Source organism: Eschrichtius robustus, chromosome 11, assembly GCF_028021215.1.
Source record: "Eschrichtius robustus isolate mEscRob2 chromosome 11, mEscRob2.pri, whole genome shotgun sequence".
In the NCBI taxonomy this organism is placed as follows: Eukaryota; Metazoa; Chordata; class Mammalia; order Artiodactyla; family Eschrichtiidae; genus Eschrichtius; species Eschrichtius robustus.
This window is the reverse complement of record NC_090834.1, coordinates 104,672,635-104,695,121: the sequence shown is the minus strand read 5'-3', so window position 1 is coordinate 104,695,121 and position 22,487 is coordinate 104,672,635. Positions and strand designations below refer to the sequence as shown.

Below are 22,487 nucleotides of genomic sequence, written 5' to 3'. Positions count from 1 at the left end.
GGTGAGAAGCTGCCTCCTGTCCAGAGGGGCACACCTCTCCAGGGACGGCATGGCTGGGACAGCTGAGGAGTCCCCAGGGCACTGTGTCACATGAGCAGTAGCCTGTCACTCCTGAGGGCAGTCTGTGCCCAGTATAGGTGGCTGCCACCTCCGCCCTGCCCCTCTCACCAAGGCCTCCTCTCTCCTCCCAGTGGGCCAGGAGGGTCTGAGCGTCCCACTGGACGCCTGAGGAACTTGTCAAGCCAGTGACCACCTCTGGGGCTCCAGGTCCACACCCAGTCCAGGCTGCTCTGCCAGCCCCTCCTCTGGGCCTGGTGCCCAGCACATGCCCACGCCACCCACAAAGCTGACACTCTTATCAGGGTAGCCACCTGCCACGGGTGAGCTCTTATCCCCTCCACAGGGACTAACTCCCTGCATGTCTCCACCTCGTCCACCCAGCCGCTGGGCCTCTCAGGAGCAGTCTGACATTTGGCCTGATGGGGCGGGAAGAGCCCATGGTCTGGGAAATGGCCCTTCCCTTGCGGCAGTGAAGGACATGGCCAGGCGGAGTGCAGGGTGAAGAGCCGGGGTTGAGCTGCTGCACCGAGTGGCCTCAAGCCAGTCCTTTCCCTCTGGCCTCAGCCTTCTCACTTGTGAATGGCGGTTTGGTCCTGTGACCACTCAGGGCCTTGCACGTTAGGGTGTCATGACTTTGGCAAGGGGTGGGGATCAGAAACCCACGATTCTGGGTTGGGCAAGAGCCTCAGCAGAGTATGGGGACAGAAGGGGCGCTTGGACGGAGAGCAGGTATGGGTGTCCCCCGTTTCTTGCCCCAAGGGTAATACATCAGGGCAAGGCGGGGAGTGGGGGTGGGGGAAGAAGTCACAGAAGATCCAGGTGCCCATCAACCTGGTTGATTTACCTGATGCCCTCAGAGCCACCACTCTCCTCCTCCTCCTGGGATCCTGGTTGTCACTGGTGATGGATGCTGGACTTACAGCTGGCAGGGGTACAGAGGTGTGTGTGTACTCTACCATCCTGCGAGTCAGGGTGCGAGGCCCAGCCCAGGCAGGAGGCAGAACACAGGCACAGGTAAGAAGGATGAAAGGTCTGTTCTCCAAGGTCTCCCAGATTTGAAGGCTTCTAATGGGTGTCCAGGCAGGGCAAGGCCAAGGGCTCACAGTGTTGGGAGACGACAGCATCCTTGGAGCCCTGTAGCCCACTGCCTTCTCTGTACAAATGGGGAGACTTCGGCCTTGAAGGCTGGGGCGGGCAAAGGACTCACCCAAGGCCACTCAGTGAGCCAGGGCTGGGTCTTTGCCTCCTGGCTCGAGGCTTCTGGAATCCTAGGTCCTACTCCACAGTCTGTGCCCACTGGGGAATCACACACACACCCTACCTGGATCAGCTGGCTGTCCCTGCCGGCTATACTGAGGTCATAGGCAAAGCAAGAGGGAGGACAAGTGTCTACTCTGGAGCCCTTGCCAGCCCTGCTGGGAGGAGATGCAAGGCCAGGGGAGCCTCTGGGATTCTGGCCCCCGTGAATCTCTTGGCTCTCCCCTGGCACACCCAGCTTGACCTGCCAGCTGAGCCAGCACAGAGCGGGGTCATCAGAGAGCAGTGTGGGAGCCACTGGGAGGTAAACTGTACGAGTGCCCCTGGCACTTTCCTATGGACTCTTTCCAGGCTTGGGGACTGAATGAGCCACTGCACGGGCACAGCGGCCACAAGACATCTGGTCCCCAGGGCTTTCCTCAGCCCCTTGAGACTCTTTGCCCCCAGCACTCGGTACAGTGACCAGAAACGGGTAGAGGGGAGTCTAGCACAAGCCAGCTGACATGGGCCTGTGGGCAGACAACTGGTCCCTAAAGGAGGAGGGGGATGGGGAATGAGGATGTCAGGAAGGTGGCCTGTGCCAGCCCCCTGCTGCCCCCCAGAGACCTTCCGGAAAGCCTCACTCCGGTGGTGGTTTTGCGGGAGCTGCGGAGAGTCCCCAGTCCCCAGGAAGAGGAAGGAGGGCTCATTTATTTGGGCCATTTGTCCAAAACTCCTGGCCTGGAGTGCACTTCGGGGAAGGGGAGAGGAAGTCCTCTCCCGAGCAAAGGCGTGGCGGGTGGAGGGGGTTGGGGAGGGGTGGACAGAGGAAACGTGCTCCCAGTGCAACACGGGCCCCCTCCCCCACCCTCCACCGACACCCCACCCAGCATCGGCATGCAGGACACGGAGGAGCACCAGGCCAGCGCTGATCAAGGAAGTGAGAATAAAATCACTTCATTTATTTCCAAAAATGTAGGGGTGGGGAAGCAACATGATAAAAATTAAGATCAGTTCCCTATGGATCCATTCTGCCCCAGGGGAGGGACAGCGGCTTTTCTGGCCAGTGTGTTCTCAGTGGGAGGGCCTCAGGCGGACCCTTGTTGCCATGGCAACCTGAAGGTCCATCAGGGCGGGTCCCTCCTGGCTGGCCAGCGCTGGTTCCTGTCCTGCCCTCCCCTGGAGCTACATAATGGTTAGTGGGTTAATTTCCAAATGCAGCAGCTCTGGATCCTCCCAGTGGCACCAAGCTCCCCACCCTTCCCTCTCACTTTCCTGTCCCCTCAGCTGTCTGGCCTCCAGCCCCAACCCCTCCTTGTCCCACTAGGTTCCCCCCCAAGCCCCCGGCTCCTCAGGGTCACCTCCTCTGGGACTCCTTCCTTCTCTGCCTCCCAACAGTCAGGGCCACCATGGCCTCAGTGAGTGAGCCCAGCTCAACCCACTGTGGGGCCTGGGGAGGCTGCGAGGGGCGGGTGGTAACAGGCAGATTGTCACGTGGCCCAGTCCCGTTGCCACCCCCGTCAGAATGCATCCTGTAGCAAAAGGTTAAAAAACCAGGAAAAGACAGCATAGAAGACGGTGAAAGAGTGTCCACGCGGGCAGCCCCAACCTGGGGAGGAGCTGGGATGAGCCCCCGGGCTCCAGTGCCCGCTTGCAGCCTGTGGGACCCAAGTCTGCACGGGCCAAGCAGCCAGGGATTGGCTGGCACTGCCTGGCAGGTAATGGAGCACTCTGGGGAAGGGTCTGATTGCTCCAGAATTTTAGGCCTCTCAACCGGGACAAACATCTGAACAGGGATGGGGGCACAGGGCTGAGCCTACAGGCTGGCTGACCCCTGACCTGGCCATTGCTTCTGCTAAGCCCATCTGTGGCACTGCCCCCTTGGACCCAAAGTCCCAGGCTCTAGAGCTGGGAGGCAGCAGGATGGAACTGCTCGAGCCCTGGGTCAGAGGGCTCCAGTGGGGCCAGGAGGACATTTCCCTGGGCCCCGAGGCCTGAGCTGGCTGCGCTACAGGCAAAGGGAACCTGGCGTCAGGGCCCAGGGGCTGAAGACATCTGAAGAGAAAGTGGGGCCTGCAGGGACGCCCCAAGTACCGATCCTGGCGGTGGAAAGGAGACCCAGGCACAAAGCACGCCACCCCACATAGGGGCAGACGGTGGGCGGCGATCAGAGAGGGTGGAGCCAGGCTTGCAGGCTCAGGGAGCCGTCCTGCTGGCTAGGACCCAGCCCTGCAGACCTCAAGAGCATCTGAGGGAGAAGGCGGCGTGAGGCCTGGAGGCCAGGTGCAAGGGGCGGGGGGCGGGGGGGGGGGGCGGGTGGGCCACAGGCTGCACCTGTGCACCTCTGGTCCGGCAGATGTTTAGGGACAGAGGGTAATGGCAGGGATGGAACCACCTGGCCCTGCTCCTAGGTGGGGAGAGCCGGGCTGACCGGGCAGGCCCCAGGAGGGAGGGTGCTGGGGGGAGGCGCAAAGGCAGCGAAACCAGAGAGCAAAACAGGGAAGACCGAACCCAGAGCCTGTGAGCCAGCAGGTACCACAGCCTCATGACACCCCCCTGAACGAAATCCCACCCTTCCCTTTGGCCACCATCCCCACCTGGTCCCCCTTCCCCATGGGCGCCCGGAGGGCTGCAGCTTCATTTGTGGAGGTAGGCGTCCAGCCACAGCTGCCCAGACTGCCTCAGGGACCTGGGAAGAGAGAGGCACAGGGACAGTCAGGGACCAGGGAGCCTCAGGAAGTGGGGGGCTGGGAGCATGGGTGCCTCCTCTCAGCTCTCAGCCAGGGGCCTGCGGGCCTGCTAGCTCAGGGCTCCCCGGGAGACCCCTGTGGAAGGACCAAGGGAAGGTCCTCATCCAACCCACACAGAGGCCAGGCAATTCCTAGCGACGGAGGGGCCGGGTGGGGGCACCAGTGCCAGCAGGGCCTCGGCTCCTCTTGTCGCCCCTGTCTCCACCATGGGTGGTCCCAGCTACGTGCCTCTCAGTCTCCTCCCTGTGCCCCACGGACCTCAAGGGGCGCCAGCACCCGTGCCCGCCAGCCCTTACCTGATGATGTCCTGCAGGGCCTGCAGCAGTGGCTTCTGCTGGTACTCGATGCCATGCTTGGCGCACAGGGACCTCACCAGCGGGGCGACCTTGTGCAGGTTGTGCCGGGGCATGGTGGGGAAGAGGCTGGGGAGGGTGCGGGGGGCCGGGCGTGAGGAAGCACCCACCTCCTCTCACAGCCCACTTGGAGGCTGGCTGGGCCCAGGGGACCCCGTCCATCTCGCCCTATGTGCCCACGGGGGCGGCTGGCATGTGGAGGGGGAGGGCTGGGCCTCGGGTCCCCTGGCAATAAAGGGACCAATCACCTGCCCTGCTAGGCTCACGGGATCAAGGAAGATGCCAAGCCACACGTGCAGGGGTGGTCGTCACTATGACCATGTGGCCCAGGGCAGGAGAACCCCTCTCCAGGCTTCGGGGGGCGCTGGGGCGAAGACATGCTCTAGGGTCGGTGGGGGGACCTCACTGGGGAAGAGAGAGGTAGTCCCTCCCTGCTGCCCTCTGCCGGGGAGGCTGGAGGCTACTTCCCTCCACGGTACGCCCTCCACCCACCCCCACCTCCCCGCCCGCGCCTGCGCTCACTGGTGCTCGATCTGGAAGTTGAGGTGCCCGCTGAACCAGTCATTGAAGAAGGACTGCTCCACGTTGCAGGTGGCCACCAGCTATCAGGGAGAAGGGGGATGAGTGGCCACGAGCAAAAGCACAGAGGGCCCCGTCTCCTTCCCACGAGGCCCAGCCTTACCCAGGCGTCTCACCGCCCTGCCCAGATTCCCCACTGGTCCCTCCAAAACCTCCCCGCCACTCTCTCTTGCCCAGCCCTGCTCCTCCCAGCGGAAGGACACAGGCAGCCCCAGGGAAGCGCAGGACGGCGCCGGGCCCACTGGGCAGCCACGTTCCCGGGAACCGAGGACATGGACCTCGGGTCCAGGCTCCGCAGGGCCCCCCGGTGGCCAGCTCTGGCCACCCTCACCTGGCTGCTGAACCAGTCACGGTAGGGCTCCTGGTCAATCTCCATGACGATGTGGTTCATCTGCGTGACCCACACAAACCAGTGGCTCTCCAGGAACCTGGAAGGGAGCTCGGCTCAGCGCTGGAGCCCGGCGTGCTCGGTCTCCACGGGGCCCGGGGAATCGGTGGGAACAGAGCCTCCCTCCCGACCCGGAGCCGCCCAGGGCGGGTGGGGGCTGGGGGGTGGAGTGAGTGCAGCCCCTGATGAGGGGCCAGGGCAGGCAGTGGGGACCTCTGAGCCTTTCCTCATGGGGGCCTCGCATCAAAGCCCCCATCAGTGCCAGTGCTCGAGGGCCCAGGGATTATTAACCAGCAAAGCGCAGGCACCTGATAAAGTTGAGGAAAATGATGGCTCCCAGGACACCATAGAAAGGGATGTAGGTGATGAAGAAACGGGCATAGTAGCTGATGGCCCAGGCCAAGTCCTGCGGAGAGAAACAGTTAGATATGGGAGTGTCCCGCCCGCCCCCGGGTACGGCTTCCCGACCACAGGTGTGTGTACACAGCACCTCCCTCTCACTGCTGGGCCAAGGGGGCCAAGAAAGCTCAACAGGCCTCCGTGAAACTGGGCACCAGGCCCACTGAGGGCGGGACGCCTGCCAGTTCACGGTGTGCACGACTGTCTTTATGTCTAGGGAAATGCTGAGTGTTCTAGCAGCAGGAAGGGAGCTGCAAGCTCTGCATTTAGGGAAATAAACAGGGATGGGGACCAGCAGATGCCAGCCATGGGGAGGGGCCGGGGGTCAGCAGCTCTTTCATGGTCCCGAGGATTCTGAAGGTGCATTACGATCTGCACGCACCCCTGACACCCGCAGGCTCACAAACTGCTCCTCAGCACCTGGGTCTCCTTCCTGGACATTCACTCCAGCACAACAAAGGCCAGGGACACCATCCATCGCCCACCTCAGGGCCCTCCCAGCAACCTCTGACACTGCTGGCCCTCTTCCCACACCTGATTCTCCTCCTGGCCCCTCTTCCACTCGCCTCTCCTCCCTTCCTGGGCAAGCACCTCCCCCAGCTGCCCCAACGGGCTCCATAACCATGGCAACCAGAGCGACCATCTTAGCTCCAAACAGACTCTTATCTTTCCCTGCTAAGCCCTCCCATCCCACCCAGATCAGTCCACAGGGATTGGGGACCACTCTCTTCTCAGACACCCTGACCCAGCTTGTTCCCACCTCAGGGCCCTTGCACTAACTGTTTCCTCTCCCTCATCACTTCTCCCCAGAGACTAGGCAGGGTAGTGATGAGAGCAGAGGCTCCGGGTCAGGCTGCTGGCTATTAATTATAGCTCCACCCTATTCTGTGTAGCTGTAAGTAATTTTCTGAGCTCTGCCTCAGTTCCTCCATCTGCAGGATGGGAAAAGAACACCCCCCCACCCCCCGAGATTCTACATGGCTTGAAGGTGTTGCAACAATAAGCATAGCCCACAAGTCTGAGCTCTAAAGACTCCAATCTGGTCTCTGCACCACTTTGCTATCATAGAGACTTTCCTAACATGCAAGCTGGACCACGCCACTGCAATCCTCAAAGCCATCATGGGCTTCCTTCCCCGCCGGGGGATAAAGGATAAAATCCAGCCCCTTAGTAGGCTGCACAGCCCTCACATGCCTGCCCACCGACATGGCCTCACCTGCAGCCCATCTCCCACAGCCAGGCGGTGCTGCAGTGTCTGCGTCTGGCTGTATCCACCTGGAAGCTCCTTCTCCCCTTATCTGCTCAGCAAACTCATCCTTCAAACGAGCTCTGTTCAGTTAAGCTCCACAAACATTCAGTAAATGCCTTCTCTGTGTCAGGGACTGAGTTAGGTGCCGGGGGCGAAAGGAAGTCCTTCAGAGCCCCTCGTCTGGAAGGACAGACTTATACAGAGATCCCTTCAATATCATATGGAAGGGGACACATAGTTACAGGGGTGATGGGAGTGTGGCGTGACGTCCCCACCCGATCCTGATTTAGGAAAGGCCTCCATCAGGACGTGGTGCCTGAGCTGGGCTGGGATACACCGGACGTCAGCTAAGCAAAGAACAGTAGGATGGATGTTTGCAGAATGACAATACGAAGAAAAGCCCAGAGAAGCGACCGGGCAGGGGCTGTGTTTACACACAGATTATATGCTCCATATACTCCAGCCCAAGCGCTCGAGTGGAGGCAGGAGACCAAGGCCAGGTCACATCCACCTGGGGGGACTGGCCTCTTCTTTGCCGGCAATGAAGACCCACTGAGAGCGTTAAACAACAAGAACGTGGTCCCATCTGGACCTTAAACTGGGTCCCTGCCAACTGGAGGTGGGGAGATTCGGTTATTCCAGTAGCTCAGGAATGAAATGACAGAGGCCCAAACCAGGACCCATGGCACTGAGGAGATAACAGATTCCAGAAATATTTAAGAGGCAGGGACAGCTCCACCTGGGGACTGCTTGGTCACGAGGAATCTGGGCTGGTCCCTGGCGTGGGTGCCATCAGCTGGGGTAGAAAGGGGTTGGGGGGAGCGACTGGGGAGGGGAGTCGAAGGGCCGGCGGAGGGCAAGACCTCGGGACCGAGGTGGTCTAAACATGCATTTTAATTCCTTGTTTGCGTGTACGCAGTGCAATAGTACGTACATATATATTAATGGAGGTGTGTGCTTATGTATTGTTGTGCAGAGCGATACGTGACCATGGGACCACTGGTTTCACAGGTAAGGGATGAAGGAGATGCAGGGAGACAGAGGCGGAGGAGAACCAGCAGAGGTGGCACTTGGAAGCTGACAGGGAGAATTTCAAGAAGGAGCAGTTAGTGGTATCAGATACATCGGACCTCCAGGAAGTTGAGGCCTGGGACACATCCCCAGGATGTAGCCACTGGCAACGCTGGCTGGCATTTGGGGCTGGATAGTTCTCAGCTGTGGGGGGCTGTCGTGGGCATGGTAGGAGGCCCACTAGAGGCCAACAGCTCTCCATCCCCCCTGAGTTGTGACAATCAAAAATGTCTCCCAGGACTTCCCTGGTGGTCCAGTGGTTAAGACTCTGAGCTTCCACTACAGGGGGCACGGGTTCGATCCCTGGTCAGGGAACTAAGATCCCGCATGCCGCATGGTGCGGCCGAAAAAAAAAAAAGTCTCCCAGATGTTGCCAAGTGGCTCAGCAGAATTGTCCCTGTTGAGGACCACTGCCCCAGGTCACAGCTGCACTTGGCACCTAAGCTCACTGTTACCATAAATCAGAAAACCACAGCGCAGGGCATGCCTCTGCCCATGTGGGCCCCTGAAGGGAGTGCTGGGTCTGGCGCCATGCCTGGCTGCAGTCAGCCACAGTTTTGTACTAGAAACCCAAGCTTGAACCCTACTCCCCAGCGGGAGAGCCCTGCCCCGAGGGGCCCGATCAAATGTCCCTGGCTGGGCCACCTGAGCCGGTTCAGGTACAAAGTCTGATTCCCTTTCCCGCTGCCCCTATGTAATGCTTTGTTCCTTAGGGAACAAACACAGTTTTAAAAAAAAAAAAAAGGATTAAATATTCATGTCAGGAGTCATTTGCCATGAAAGCAGATTAAAGTGTCCCCAGCAGCAGCATTGCGGTCCCTTTCTGCTGTGACCCCTTCCAGGGCCCAGGTGAGCTCAGGTGCAGGAGATCTGGATTCCAATTTCCACCACTTAACTGATCCAGAAACTCCTTCCCTCTGGCCTGTACCTGCCTTGCTGGCAAAACAGGGTTAGATGACACGACGTAGGGGGCGGTGCTTAACCGTTCCCGGAACACAGCGGGTACGGATAAAAGAGCGTGTCTTAAAAGAGTGTAGTACAGGTTTTACCAGCACAGGGCTGGCAGAGACCTCAGAATCCCACCTCCTCCCCAAACAGCCCCACCCGCTCCCGAGTCCCAGGCCTGGCCCTCTTAGCAGAATCAGCTGGCACCTTTGCCAATAACGCCAAGGAGAGAATGTAAGACAAAGTACTCTGAAGTGCTTCAATTGCTGTACAAACATGGGAGAGTGGTGGTTGGGGTGTGGGGACAGGATCCAGGCCGTGGCATCGGGAGGCCTGGGTTCTACTGCCTGACCCACCCCTCGGTGTCACCTTGGGCAAGTCCCAAACTCTCAGAGTTTCAATATCTTCATTTATGAAACTAGGTTTTTTTAAAAAAGACCAGCAATACTGACTCAGTGACTATCCGCTTGGTCCCGAGGGCAGGGGCCCTGTTCCCGTCCCAGTGAACCCTGCTCTGCCAAAAGCAGTCTCTGCCTAGGGTCACTGCTTCACCCAGGGCATCCCATCATGGGCACATCGTCCTCTTCCACAGAACCACGCCTGCACATCTACGTCAAGCCAAGGACCTCTGCGCACCACGCTACGCGGCCCTCTCCAGGGTCCCTTTCTCTCTCTGGAGTTATGGGCTGGATCACATCTCCTGAAATGACTATGTTGAAGTCTTAATCCCCAGGACCTCACAGCAGGACCTTATTTGGACATAGGGTTCTTGCAGATGTAATTAGTGGAAATGAGGTCATTAGGGCAGGCCCTAATCCCCTAGGACTAGTGTCTTTCTACAAAGGGGGAAACCTGACACAGATACAGACACACACAGAGGGAAGATGATGGAAAGGGACACAGGGACAAGATGATGGCCATCCACAAGCCAGGGAGAGAGGCCTGGACTAGATCCTTCCTCAGAGCCCTCAGAAGGACCAACCCTGCAGACGCCTTGATCTCGGACTCTAGCCTCCAGAACTGTGAGACAATGCGATTCTGTCGTTTAACAGAAATGCCACTCAGTTTGTGGCACTTTCTCATGCAGCTGTAGCAAACTAAGCGCCCGGCGGCTCTCCATTTACCAACCAGAGTGCAGTGTGACCCGGTCCACCGGGTCTTAGGGGCCGCACGGGGACACAGGAGGGCGATGGCTGGAGCAGAGCCTTGGATGGGTGGGCTCATACGTTGCCTTCAGGAACTTTCTGAGGAGCTCTGCCAAGGCCGTGGCTCTCCCAGTGGGTGCCCTGTGTGGGGGGCTCTTTAGGGTTGGGGCGCTATGGCCTCCCTGGCTCCTGGCAGCCTCAGAGCTAGTCCCTTCCTGAGGGTGACAAGGCAGCCACCCCAGGAGGAGATGCCAGGGGCCCTGCAGGCCCCCAGGGTCCACTCGCCTCAGTCGCCCTCCTCCCCACACTCCTGGGCCCCCTGGACTCACCACCCAGTCTCTGTGAACGATCATGGACATGATGATCTGGTACTGGAAGTATAAGGGGATGAGCAGCGGTGGCCCAACTGCAGGAGAGAGAGGAGAGGCACTTAGCGAGGCCTGTCTCACCCAGGCGGGGCTGGGAGACGGGGAGGAGCCGGGGGCAGAAGCCTGAATGTGGTGCCAGCTCTGCAGCTCCCGGGCAGAGGCGGCCGGGGCCCCGGTACCCGAGGACGGGCCTGGGAGCAGACAGCACCTGCCGGCACCCCGCCCAGCGATCATGAGTGTGGACCCTGGGGAGGTGTCTGGGCCAATGTCCCTTCTGTATCATGGGCCATGTGGGGTTTGCCTGGGATGGCTGCTGTGGTCCCTTCTCCTCTCACAGGTTTGGTGTCATTTCCTGGGTCTGGAAGGTTGTCAGGTGGGAGGGGAGACAGAGGGCCACACTGGGGTGAGAAGGGGGTCCGGGTGTGGTTGCGGGGTGCCCCAGCACTCACTCAGAAAGAAGTACTCGTGCTGGTGGTTGTAAGGCAGGTATTTCAGCTTCTTCTTGCCGTACTGAGGAGAGAGCAGAGACCGTGAGCCCCCAGCACCCCTCAGGCTCCAGCCTCCCGTGCTCTCCTCCACCCGCTCTGCAGCACTGTTCCTTCCTCCTGCCCAGGGGGCTTCTGTCCTCTGCACCCTGGGCTCCCAAGGCTGGGCCCCTCTGGGCTCCCGGCCACTCCGGCCAACACTTCCTCAGCCCTCGCTGGGCGTGCCGATCCCAAGCCGCATCCCATGCTGGCCTCAGCTCATGCGCTCCTCTACGAGCGGTGCTTCCAAAGCTGAAGCTCTGGGTCAAGTCACCACCCAAGGCCACAGGAGAAGCGGGCCGGCTGGGATCTGAACCCAAGAAAGTGGACTCAGAGCCCATGCGACGGGCACTAAATAAATGTTGAGTGAATGCACAACTCAACAGCGCACGTGGGGGGCACAGACACCCAGAGGGAGCTCCTTGGCCAGTTTCCACCCCTTTGGGAGACAGAAAAGCTCCTGGGTCCCCCTGAGAAACTCCCTGGAGCCCGCAGTGGGCAGGAGAACTCAGGTCAGAGCCTGGGGAATTGTTAACAGTCACCTGGCCGGGCACATCTACCTTCCCGGAGCCTCCTGCAATTTCCAGGCTGAGACTTTTCACTTGAGGATGCCGGCGGGCCAGAGGAGGTCACCACATGGACTCTTCAGGCCACACCTGGTCACCTGGTCCCACCCAGGGCACCCTGACACCCAGACATTCAAGTGAAGAGGGCTGGGAGGGCTGGCTGGGGTGTGGCCATCCTCACTGTACAAAGTGGCTCAGGCCACAATGAGCATGAGCCTGGGTGAGGGGACCCACGGCCCCACAGGATCCCTGCAGCTCCTTAATTCAAGGTCCACCCCCCCAGGGACCAGCCCACCTGGCCCCTAGGGGACTGAGACCAAAAGATGCTGCTCGAAGAGGGGCACCTGCGATGCTGGGGGTCTGTGTGGGGAGCCTGGGCTTTGACTCTGCCTCTCACCTGCGCTGAGACACTGCACAGGTCACTGAGCCCGCCTGAGCCCTGTTTGGCATCCAAATCACTGGTTGTTAAGAGGAGCCAATGAGAACAAGGGCATAAATGCCAGGGGCTGACCCCTGGGACACGGCTCCTTAGCCCCCCTTCCCCCAACCCCACCCCCGGCTCCGAAGGTTGGCGCCGCTCTCATCCAATGATGTCCACTCCTGCTTATTTCAGCTAGGAGATCAAAGCATGATATGGATGGCGAAACCCTGGATGTCCTCTAGGCCAGTGTTCCTGTTCTCCAGGTGAGAACACAAGAGGGGAGTGATTGCCAAAATCACAGAGAGGGCCCATGGACAGAGGGGCCCCGGTGGGAGCAAAGCCAAGCCTGTCCCCAGGACATGCATCTTGGCACAGAGGCCATGGCACACCCAGCTGAAGCACCACCAGAATCAATCCCTTTGTTCCGTGTGGCCTCCTGTGCCTCGGCAGGGGTCTCACCCATCCCCAGAATGCACGTCCTTTGCACGAAGGCTATCAGTAAGATTGCGGCTGGCCTTGGAGAGGTCCCAGCCAGGGGACACCAGACACAGTTCTGGACAACTTTTCAGAGGAGGGAGGGATTAGAGGCGCCCCCTGAGTGGCCGGTCTGGTGGTCTGAGTTCTGGGCAGCATGTGGCCCGTTGAACAGGCCCCCGGGTCTTGCTCTAACCTCCTCCCAGAAGCCAGGAACCAGGCCCAGACTTTGTCTGCAGGCTTCTCCAGCCCTGGACAGGAGCCCTCCTACCACATCTCTGCCCCGCAGGTCAACCCAGAGGACAGCCCCAGGCCCAGAGGACCCTCGGGCTGGTCCAGCTCTGCTCGGGGAGTGAGCACTAAAGGCAGTGCAGGCTGGCTGGCGGAGGGACCCCACAGAAGGACTCAGGGGTGGGCGCAGCTGGGGAGTTGGTTTGAAGCTGCATTTGCACAGCAAGCACCCTATTTGCACTGATCCATGGTGCCCTGTAGGGGGTGACAGGAGATTACACGGGGCTGATGCTTCCCACCTGCCCCTAGCCGCTTAGCACTGCAGGCTCTCATGTGTGTCCCCTCGATGCCCGAGACTGTCCTGCGGGAGCTGCCGAGTCCCTGCCCCCGGGCAGCGGCAGGCCTCTCTGTCCACCCCTGAGGGCTCCCAGCCTTAGAGAGGCGGGGGCTCCGGATTTGGAAACAATCTGTTATTCGAGCAAATTGCTTTGCTGTCCCCACGCCCTCCCACTCCATAAGCTTTGGGCTCCTTATTTGTAAAGTGGAGGTATGATGGCTACTTCTTAGTACTTCTTAGGGCTGTCGAGGGCCCGCTGGTGATGGGGCTGTGAAAGCACTTCAGAACTGTGAGGGAAGGCCAGTCACGGTTACACGTGCGCCAGTGTGCGGTAACATGCAAAATGTCACGGGACGCCTGTTCCCGTCTTGATGACCTCAGTTAGGGGAACTGCAAGGTCGCATGTCAGGGTAAGGCTGATCCAGGGCACTAGCCTTCCTCCAAAAACCAGCAAGCACAGCTGTGGTTTGGTGATGCCAGGCCTGGCCTGGGGCCAACCTTCTGGTTTCTTGACTTTCACACGCTCAGTTCTTTGCAACACTCAGTTGTATGTCATGGGCGCAGGGAAGGGACGGGGAGAGCTGTTTTAGAACGTACCAAGCTAGGAGGAGGGGCTTCTGGCTTCTTAATTCATCAGGAAGCTGGAGGGATCCAACAAACACAGGCCTCTAGTGTCCAGCAGGTGGTGGCCCCGGGCAGGGTCCCACAGGACCCGGAAGCCCTGGCTGGGAGCCAGACAGCCTGGGTTTGGATGGTGGCACTGCTTTTCTAGCTGTAGCCTTGAGCAGGTTATTTTACTCTCTCAGCCTTAGCTGCTCCATCTATAAAATGGGTTTGATGAGAGCTCCTGCCTCACGGTTAAGCAAGGATTAAGTGACGCCCCACGTGCAGTGCTCGGCACGGTGCTAGGCCCGGGGACTCAGAAAGAGTCAACCTTCCTCCCCAGTGGGGACCACAGGCCTGGAGGACCCACACGCCCCTGCCCTCCAGGACAGTCCCCATCACACACAGGGAGAAAGCTCGGGTCGTGAGGCCACCACAGGGGAGATGCAGGAAGATAGGGGGTGCTTCCACTCGAGCTGCGGGCGAGGCTCCGGGTGGCTTGTCGTGTCCAGACCCCAAGGAGTGGCGGCACATGCAGGACCTGCTTTGACACGTCCTCAAGCCGAGGCTGAAGGGAGCACAGGCCAGAGGCAGAGGGAGGGGGAGTACGGCCAGCCCCGGCGGCCTGTCTTCCTGGAGGCCCACAACCCTGGGCCCCGGCCAGCTGACCCTCCTGTGCTCAGCCTCTGCGAGGACCACAAGGCCGGGCTTGGATTATGGGCTGAGCGGGTGCCAGGGGCATGTGCAGGGGACTTTTCAGCATTGGAACAAAATGTCTGAGGAATGACAAGGGCCTTCCTTGTCTGCTCAGGGGAAGGGGGAGGGGAGCAGTTGCAAAGTCCTGCCCAGACTCACACACAGAAATGAGGAACACAGCCACAGCAGGCATGCAAGGTGGCAAGACTCCAGCCCAAGGGCCCTGAGAGGAGGGCCACAGGTGCTCCAAGGGAATATTTGGCCTGTTCAAGAAGGAAGCCTGGAGGGTCAGCTGCAGACAGACCATGGGGCAGGGAGAGCCTCCCAGATGGGCAGGAAAAGCAGGATCTCAGGCAGGGAGGCAGAAGCAGCTGCCTTCTGAGAGCCCGTTTACAGAGCTACAGGGCTAAGGGCCTCCTCGTTCTCCCCCATGATATGGAAAAAAAAAAAAAAAAAAGTGGGTGGTGGAGGGGCAGGATGAGCAAAACAAGACCGCCCTTGACATCACCACTATTTAATTCTGTTCTGAAGTTCCAGGAATGCCATAAAACCCAAGTCAGAAATAAGAGTGTAGAGCGATTAGAAAGAGTCTAAATTTTCATTATTTTCAGGGATATGATCGTCTACCCGGGAAATTCAAAAAAATCAACTGAAAAACAACTAGAATCACAAGCAGACATAAGCGGACACTAGCTGGACGTAAGATAACTAGCCAGACATCAGCATGTTTCCTGAACACTGGAGGAACCCCTATCATAATGACAAAAAGCAGAAGTTACCTAGGATTTAATTAAAAAAAAGAAAACCATCCACAAGACATATAAAGAAAAGGAGGACTTCCCCTGGTGGCACAGTGGTTGAGAATCTGCCTGCCAATGCAGGGAACACGGGTACAAGCCCTGGTCCGGGAAGATCCCGCATGCCGCGGAGCAACTGAGCCCCGTGCGCCGCAACTACTGAGCCTGCACTGTAGCGCCCGCGAGCCACAACTACTGAGCCCACATGCCACAACTACTGAAGCTGCGCGCCTAGAGCCTGTGCTCCGCAACAAGAGAAGCCACCGCAGTGAGAAGTCCGGGCGTGGCAACGAAGAGTAGCCCCCACTCGACGCAACTAGAGAAAGCCCGCACGCAGCAACAAAGACCCAACACAGCCAACAATAAATAAATAAATAAAAATAAATTTAAAAAAAGAAAAAGGAAAACCTTTCTAAGAGATATAAAAAGGAGACTCAAGCGTAAATGGAGAAAGATGTCTTATTTCTGGATGGAAAGGCTGAATGTAAAGATGTAAATTCTTTCTGGGAGGGAAAAGTCGGCCCATGACAAGCTTGCAGTGAGCTCTAGGGAGCCACAGATGGATCCTCATGACGCCAAAGTCACCCAGACAGCGTCCCGTGCTGACACTCAGCCCAGACCAGGTGCTGGGGTTCAGGAGAGGATACCCTCCCACTCAGAAGGGGTGGCGTGACCCGGTAAGGGGAAACCAGGAAAACTGGCCGACTCCTGAGAATTATGAAGGTTGACCATCGGTCTTAGCCAAGTCCCGTTTGGCAAAAGTCAAGCATTCAAAAGTGATACCAGGGGACTTCCCTGGCGGTCTAGCAGTTAAGACTCCAGGCTTCCACTGCAGGGGGCATGGGTTCCATCCCTAGTCGGGGAACTAAGACCCCACATGCTGCAGTGCAGCCAAAAAGAAAAAAAAACAAAGAGGTCCAGGGAACCAGGCTCTGATGGGGGCTCCACCACTTCTCGTCTGCAGCCAGACCCTCTCCACCTGCAGACCCCTCTCTTCACTAGACACAGACCCTCTCGACCCCGTAGACCCCTCCCCCTTCCCTGGGTGCACAGCCCTGCTGTCAGCACTCCCTCAACTCCTAACACCCTCAACAGAGCTGCTGGCTTGATGTCTCCTGCTACACCCTAGCTGGTAACATGCCCATCTGAGGGCACGTCTTGGCTCCTTCACTGGGCTGGGAGTATCCTAGGAAGAGGGACGATGGCCAGCTCCGAGCCTCCAACTCCCAGCACGGGCCGACACAAAGCAGCTTATTCATTCAACAAACATACGTTGAGGGCCTACTATGCACAGGCCCTGGGGACCCAACGGAGAGCAAACCATATTACTTTTTGATTATTTATATATATTTTCCAGGACTCTAATTCTCTCTTTAGCTCTGTCTAATCTATTTAACCCATTGTTTAGGAGATATATGTCTATATCTATACTTCATTTGGTCATTCAAAAATCTGGCTCTCTTTGATAATCACTTGTTGTTTATTTATCTTAAGTTCATACATAACCTTTCTATATTGTACATAGGACCTGAGTATCTGGAGTTCTATAGCATCTAAATCTGTTATATGTTGTTTCTTCCGATTCTCACTCATAGTGGCTAGCCTTCTGTGCTGTGCTTCTGATTGTGAGCTCATTGCTTGGTATTAGCCTATGGGAATCTTCATACCTATATTTGGAGACTTTCCTCCAAGGGGGATTTGCCTCTGCTTCTGCCAGGAGCCAGAGGGTGCCACCAACCTGGAACACTTCAGTCCTCCTTGAGGGCCCTGGCTTCGTACAGTTGCCAGAGATGCAGCTCCCCCACCCGCTCCTGGCCAACCTCCCAGCTTCATCCTAACTTTTCTCTTGGAGTCAGGAAGTAGGTTTTGGAGATCTTGGAAAACAGCAGGGCCTCAAGGAATCATGGCCTCTCTTTGCGGGATATTCTTTTTCTGCAGCAAGAAGGTTCCTCACTGCTCTGAGTCCACCATATGAGAAGAAGGAGAAATTCTCCAATCCAGAGACTTCCCTGGCGGTCCGGTGGTTAAGACTCCATGCTTCCACTGCAGGGGGCATGGGTTCGATCCCTGGTCCAGGAACTAAGATCCCGCATGCCACGTGGTGTGGCCAAAAAATTTTAAAAATTAAAAATTATAAATAAATAAATAAATAAAAGTGAAACCAGGGACTTCCCTGGCAGTCCAGTGGTTAGGACTCCGCACTTCCACTGTGGGGGGCACGGGTTCGATCCCTGGTCAGGGTACTAAGATCCCGCTTGCCACACGGCCAAAAAAAAAGTGAAACCATAAAACACTGAAAATATATGAAGAACTTTCTAAGCATAAAAGAAAGGTCCCTTCCAGGCAGCATGGTCCCGTGGACACCAGGGTATGGCTCAACCAGGAACCCAGAAACAGCTGGCCTTTCCCCGAGTATGTGAGAGAAAGGATTTCATGGGGCACCGTGGCCGTGGCCATGGTCTTTCAAGGCCACTGGCAACTGGATGGCCAGATCCCCAAAACCTCCCACCGCACCCCCTCCCCAGAAGTCGGCATTCGAGAGGTGTCGAGGGAGAGATGTTGGGAGGAGTTTCGCTGGCCACCACACGGAGGGGAGAGACGGCTTTGCTGCCAGCGTCACCGGTGAGACTAGATTTTGTTGTCAGGGACACAGAGAGCATCTGTCAAGCCAGTCAACAGCTCTACAACACGAAGCCTCACCCAGAAAGGGAAGGCCTTTGTCTTCTTATCAGATGGACCCAGGTTAATCAGTCCTACTATCTAGACACCTCAAATCAAAGAGAGCAAACTCTTTCCTAGAAGGAAAACGCAAGCATGTATTTTGGCAGAGAATAAAATCCTTGCCCAGCCAGAGAGCCTCCACACTTCCAGAGTACTGAGTTTTGGCTAATTTCCTCTGAATTGACAATGTCACAGAAAAGCCATGTTTCTGCTCAGATATTCTGTCAGATATGAAATGGGAGAGGGGGTACCAACCAGAATTGAGGGGACAGGCTCTCTTCTCTCCCTGTTCCAATCCTTGGATGCCAGCACCACTGGGAATACGACCAATTAAAGACATTGCTCCTTACTGAGGGCAGACATGCCTCTCTTGGCAAATGCTTATCGGGCCCCTACTCTGCGCGTGGTATGGTCACACTTAAGATCTACGGAAAAGCAACAAGGATCTTCTAAACTTTGGTTTACATCATCAATGTATTTCTGAAAAGTAAAGCATACGTAGATTTTTTTTAGAGGCTGTCACATAGAGGCTCTACTTTTTACAGAATGTTAAACGAGGACAGTCTTTAAATTCTTGAAATGCATTGGGGGGGCCTTTATTCAAAGACTTAGCAACACCAATTTTTCCTGTCATAAAATAGTGTGGGTTACATTACGGTATACAAGTACGACAGAGCACTTGGACAGCCCCAGGTGGAGGCCCATACACTTCTGACTCGAGCAAAGAAGTCTACATTTGGTGAGGCAGCAAGTTGCAGAAAAACTGTTTAAGTTTTAAGTTTTGTGTTTTTGTTTTGTTTTTAAAGATTGATTGATTGATTGAGTGATTGCTATGTTGGGTCTTCGTTTCTGTGCGAGGGCTTTCTCTAGTTGCGGCAAGCGGGGGCCACTCTTCATCGCGGAGCGCGGGCCTCTCACTATCGCGGCCTCTCCCGTTGCGGAGCACAGGCTCCAGACGCGCAGGCTCAGTAGTTGTGGCTCACGGGCCCAGCTGCTCCGCGGCATGTGGGATCTTCCCAGACCAGGGCTCGAACCCGTGTGCCCTGCATTGGCAGGCAGATTCTCAACCACTGCGCCACCAGGGAAGCCCTTAATTTTTGTTTTTAAAAAAGATACGTGGGGCTTCCCTGGTGGCGCAGTGGTTGAGAATCTGCCTGCCAATGCAGGGCACACGGGTTCGAGCCCTGGTCTGGGAAGATCCCACATGCCGCGGAGCAGCTGGGCTCGTGAGCCACAACTACTGAGCCTGCGCGTCTGGAGCCTGTGCTCCGCAACAAGAGAGGCCGCGATAGTGAGAGGCCCGCGCACCGCGATGAAGAGTGGCCCCCGCTTGCCACAACTAGAGAAAGCCCTCGCACAGAAACGAAGACCCAACACAGCCAAAAATAAATAAAGAAATAAATAAATAAAAATTTAAAAAAAAAAAAAAAAAAAAAGATACGTGTGTGTGTCTACACACATAGAAGATATCTGGAAGGATTCTGTAGTATGTTGTCAACAGTGGTCACCCTCAGGGGCATGACACTAGAGGCAAAGGGGGGATGGTAGAGATAATAGGAGACTCACTTCCTAGTTTGGTCTATTTCTATTATTATGTAAATGCTTGTAACAGGTATGTTCTATATTTATAATAATAATAATTTTAAAAAACTAATGTAAAAACAAGGCAGTGTGATGGAGTGGAAGGAAATGGCCTAGCTGTCAGATCTGGGGCCTCATCCTAGACTGGCCACTAAACGATGTGACCCTGAACACACGCCCTCCTCCTGCCGAGCCTCGCTTGGCATCTGTGGTGAAGCAGGTGGGACCAGACCCTGTTGAGGTCCCTCCCAGCATCGGGGATTGTGACTCTCCAAGTAAGGTTTCCTGGGGCTGGTCTTTGGGCACCAAGCTTGAGCTCTGGAATCGTGCCTTCCTGCTAAACTGGAAGGAACACGCCAGGAAATGCTCTTCCCCGGCCCATGGGAGGTGGGGAGGTATCTAATACTCTAAGGAGCTGCTTCCCTTATTTACACAGGAGACCATCCCACAGACATTTCAGCTTGAATAATTCAGGGTGTCCAGGAAAGGTTTTCGTGTAAACATCAGACACCCTCCACCCCACAGGATTCCTCCCCTGATCCCTGCACAGGCCAAACACTCCCCATGGCCACTTGGTCCCCTTCATCATACCTCAATGGGCTGCCATTTACCCAGGACAAACACATGCAGCATGTTCACATCCGGGTCCTTGTGGAAGATGTTGGGCTTGGCGTGGTGCTGGAAGTGGCGATGGTTCCACCAGTTGGCAGAAGCACCCTGTCGGGGGAGGAATAGGGGTGAGCAGTGCAATCCTCGGCGCGCGGGAAGGGGATCCACGACAGGCCCAGCTCAGGACCAGTTCCTAGCAGGTCCAATATTCAGGGCTGACTTCTCCACTATACACAGGGCCTCGGGCCCCTGAGAGTCAGAATGCAGCCCTGCCGGTGCTGAGTCCAGAGTGCTGGGCAGGCCCTTGGCCAGGACTTCCGTATGGGGCCAGGTCACTCCCCCCTGCCCCAGGCCTATTTCTCTGATCATAAGACGGTGCTGGGGATGGACGGAGAGGCACGTGCGTCAGCATGTGTGGTGGAGTCTCAGCTCTCTGCCAACACCGGGCGTGAGGCTCCACCCCCATCCTCTGCTCGTCTCCTGTTTGCGTGTGTTGTCCAGAGGGGAACACTTCTGTTTTGGGAACAGTAAGAAGTGGTCCCTACCATATGACCCAGCACTCCGCCCCTACGTGTGTACCCAAGAGGAATGAAAACAGAGCCACACAAAGACTTGTACACAAACGTTCCCAGCAGCATTATTTAAAATAACCAAAAAGCGGAAACAACCCAAAGGTCCATCAACTGATGAATGGATAAATACAATATGGCAGATCCATACAATGGAATATGTTTGGCCATGCCATAAAAAAGTGTGAAACACTGACACGCGCTACAACGTGGATGAACCTGGAAAACACGATGCTAATTGAAAGAAGGCAGCCACAAAGGATTCCATTTATATGAAATGTCCAGCACAGGGAAATCCACAGACAGAAAGATGAATGGTTACCTAGTGCTAGGGTTGGGATGAGGGGGTTGGGAGGTGATGGCTAAGTGGTGTGGGGTTTCTTTTTGGGGTGATCAAGATGTTCCAAAACTGATTGCGATGGTGGTTGCACACATTTGGGACTATACTACAAGTCATTGGTTTGTACACTTTATTTTTGCCACGCCGCGCAGCATGTGGGATCTTAGTTCCCTGACCAGAGACGGAACCCACGCCCCCTGCAGTGGAAGTGCAGAGTTTTAACCACCGGACTGCCAGGAATTCCCTGGTTTGTACACTTTAAATGTGCAAATTGTATAGCATGTGAATTACATCAAGAAAACTTTAAAAAAAAAAAAAAAAATGACCACAAGTGGTCCCTGCTCTCAGATGGCCCACAGAGTAGCTGGCAAGAGACAGCCCAGCAGCCAGACATGCCACTGCACTGAGAGGTGACAGCTGAGTCACATCACACCCAGAAGGCTTGGCGGAGCTTCATAAACAATCACCAACAGAGCTTCCTGGTTCTAACGGGTAAATATAAAATTATGAATCTAGGGACTTCCCTGGCAGTCCAGTGGTTAGGACTCTGAGCTTTCACTACCAAGGGCCTGGGTTCAATCCCTGGTCGGGGAACTAAGATCCCTCAAGCTGTGCGGCACGGCCAATAACAATAATAATAAAATTACAATTCTAGGAGACAGGAAGCATTACATGAGTATTTCTTTCAAGGCCACAAATTTCTGTCTCACCAGCTCCAGCTCTGGACACATTCTGAAGGCACGTCCCTCTACAAAGTCACCCAGTGATGCAAAGAAGGAAACAAGATTCCTCTGACTCTTCCGCATGAGGACTTCACTGGTGAACTGTCGCTGGATCAATCAATGCTTTGGCCAAGGGTCTGGCCATCTATAAAAAGGCCTAACTGCAAAAACAAATATTTTACTTGGAAGATGTTTGGTACAAACATAGTCTCTGGACCCTAACGGCCATGGGCGGGAACAGCTCTGAGCAGCTGTGGCCTTTGCAGTGACCTCAGGCCCCTGTAAGCAGGAGGGCCTCAAAACCCAACAGGGCAAAAAAAAAAAGTCAGCGAATGAGAGCTTAGAGGATTAAGAAATCAGATGACACATTGGCCTTTCTAGACAAAAGGAACCAAATTCCTGGGAAGAGCGCAAGGGAGTCCCAGGCACAAAGAAATCAAGGGGCAAGGCATGTGCGCACGATGTTTACAATGCACCAACCAAGAGATGTTTGTTGAATAACTGGAGGAAAGACAGGCTACGAGCACCACGGGGATGAGAGGAGGCAAGGTGGGGCCATCCCCGAACTTGGCATCGGCTGTAACGACAAAACATTTTTTGATGGTGCTATTCTCTGCTGTGACTCTCCTCCATCCTTCTTCACTAGGCTCAACCCTCCGTATCCTTCCTGGGCACTGGGAAGCCCTGCCTGCCCTGGAACAGTGACCCAGTGCTGTGCTCTCGGAATGTGGTGCCAATGTTGCCTGCCCTGGG

The 22,487-nt window shown here is 56.3% G+C and overlaps 1 protein-coding gene across 2 annotated transcripts in view; it reads right to left on the bottom strand.

Moving 5' to 3' along the window:
• Positions 1-2,217: 2,217 nt before the first annotated feature.
• FADS2 (fatty acid desaturase 2) overlaps positions 2,218-22,487 on the bottom strand; it is a 35,877-nt gene continuing 15,607 nt past the window's right edge. For both annotated transcript variants that reach the window (XM_068555508.1, XM_068555510.1), the window contains exons 5-12: positions 20,086-20,211; positions 10,993-11,053; positions 10,505-10,581; positions 5,675-5,772; positions 5,310-5,406; positions 4,922-5,001; positions 4,343-4,468; positions 2,218-3,985 (exon numbers count right to left, since the gene is read on the bottom strand). In XM_068555508.1, coding sequence (XP_068411609.1) covers positions 3,934-3,985; positions 4,343-4,468; positions 4,922-5,001; positions 5,310-5,406; positions 5,675-5,772; positions 10,505-10,581; positions 10,993-11,053; positions 20,086-20,211 — 717 coding nt within the window. In that variant the 3' untranslated portion in view covers positions 2,218-3,933. The remainder of the gene's footprint in view (positions 3,986-4,342; positions 4,469-4,921; positions 5,002-5,309; positions 5,407-5,674; positions 5,773-10,504; positions 10,582-10,992; positions 11,054-20,085; positions 20,212-22,487) is intronic.